Raw genomic sequence first — 2,426 nt, forward strand, 5'->3', positions numbered from 1 at the left:
ATATTATATATATATTTATTTATATTTATAAATGATTGTTTTTTTTTTTTTTTTTTTTTTTCTCTTTTTTAAAGTTAAAAGAATTTTTAAGATATAAAACAAAAGAGAAATCTTTACAGTATAGCGAAAATAATTATATATTTTATAATTCTTTTATATTAATAATATTTAAATGGTTATTATATATATAAATATATATATAATTTATATACATTATGAATATATTTCTTTTTGCTTAAATGTTGTTTTTATGAATTAATTAGTAAGTTATATAAAACAAAAGAGGAAACTTCACAACATATCGAAAATAAATATATATTATATATTTTTTTTTATATTATTAATATTTAAATGGATGTTATATATATATATTATATATATAAATATATATATAATTTATATACATTATGAATATATTTCTTTTTGCTTAAATGTTGTTTTTATGAATTAATTAGTAAGTTATAAATATACATACATATATATATATATATATATATATATATATCATATATATATGTATGAAAGTAACATTTTGTATATAATTTTATTTAATTTTTTTTTTTTTTTTTTTAAACTTGTATTTTTTTTTTTCTTTTTTGTATACATGTATATGTAAAATAAGATTGTAATAGCCCACGAGAACATATAGTGCATAATAATTTTTTTTTGGAAAATTATAAGATGAAAAAGTTGGGTAATAATTTAAACACTATAAATGATAATAATCAGAATGAGGAATCACAACATAATTATTTAGGTTCAAATATAGATAATTATAAATATTGGCAATATAATACTATATTATTATACAATGTTATTATGATATATACTTGTGAATGGCCTTCTTTATTTATTGAGTGGTTACCCAAAGTGTACAAGTTAGTTTTTCTAAAGATTTAATTTAAAGTGTCGTAATTTTTTTTTTTTTTTCTTCTTTTCCCTATATGTGTGTATGCACGTGTTTATATAAAATGATATATATAAATATATATATATATATAATATATTTATCTTTTTTTGTGATAGAAATGATGAAGAATACGCTTACCAAGATTTAATATTGGGAACATATACGACGGAGAAGAATAACTACATATTAATATTGGAGGTAATAAAAATATATATTTATTTATATATATATATATATATATATATATATATATATATATATATATATATATTTATTTATTTATTTTTTTGGGGTATTTTTTTTCATAGGTAACACTTCCTAGTGAAGAGTTTTCTTATTCCAGCTTTTATTACGAGAAGATTAACGATTATAGGCACAATTTTTGTAACGACACAAGCAAAAATTTCAGGATAAAGAATAAGATATACCATGAAAGTGAAATAAATAAAATAAGTTGTTACCCAGAAAATGCAGATATTGTAGCGTGTTTTTGTTCAGATGGAAATATAAATATATTTAATATAAATGATTATTATAATAAAGATGATGAAGATGAAATAAAGAATGATAATATATTAACATTTGATAAAACCTTAAAAGGTCATTTATATCAAGGATGGGGATTAGAATGGGATGATAAAAATAATTACATTTCTTCATGTGGTGATGATTCCTATTTATGTATATGGGATATGAATACAAGTGACAAAATAATGCATCCAATAGTAAAATATTTTAATCATAATATTCCTTTACAAGATTGTTGTTGGAATGATAATAATGTTTTAAGTGTATCAGAAAATGGCCATATAAATATTTATGATATACGTAATAAAACTGTAGTCAATTCTATTTGTGCTACGAATTGTACTTTAAATTCTATTGATGTAAATCCTCATAATAAAAATATTTTTGCAACAGCTGGAACAAATAAAGAAATCGATTTATGGGATATGCGTTTTACAAATAAATCATTACATAGAATAATATCACAAAAAGAAACTATTATTAAATTAAAATGGGATAAATTCCAACCAGGGATTTTATCATCTTCAACTAGTGATAAATTTATTTATTTTTTTGATACCAATAAAATTGGTATTGAACAAACTTATGAAGACTCACAGGATGGACCGCCCGAACTTATTTTCATACATGGTGGTCATTCATCAAATATACTGGACTATTCTTTGAATAATTCATATTCGATGGTAAAAAAAAAAAAATATATATATATATATATGTGCATAATATGATATATATATTTATATTTTCCCTTATTTATTTATTTATTAATATAATTATATCCTTTTTATTTTTTTTATTTTTTTTTTATTATTTTTTTTTTTTTTATTGTAGATGATTTCCTCTATAAGTGAGGATAACACACTTCACATTTGGCAACCTTCCAAGCAAGCGTATGAAGACGCATCAGATACATACGACGATACAGAAGTGGAATGAATGAACATATATATATATATATATATATATATATATGTATATATATATTTAT

General features: G+C 19.8%; 1 protein-coding gene across 1 annotated transcript; it reads left to right on the top strand.

The window, feature by feature from the left end:
- Window positions 1-681: 681 nt before the first annotated feature.
- Window positions 682-2,374, top strand: PRSY57_1432600 (chromatin assembly factor 1 P55 subunit, putative; the record flags this gene model as incomplete). Its single annotated transcript, XM_012909925.1, has 4 exons — window positions 682-878; window positions 1,027-1,108; window positions 1,219-2,121; window positions 2,270-2,374. The coding sequence occupies 4 exons, from the start codon at window positions 682-684 to the stop codon at window positions 2,372-2,374; spliced, it is 1,287 nt and encodes a 428-aa protein (XP_012765379.1).
- Window positions 2,375-2,426: the final 52 nt, after the last annotated feature.

Source organism: Plasmodium reichenowi, chromosome 14 (genome assembly GCF_001601855.1).
Source record: "Plasmodium reichenowi strain SY57 chromosome 14, whole genome shotgun sequence".
Classification (NCBI taxonomy): Eukaryota; Apicomplexa; class Aconoidasida; order Haemosporida; family Plasmodiidae; genus Plasmodium; species Plasmodium reichenowi.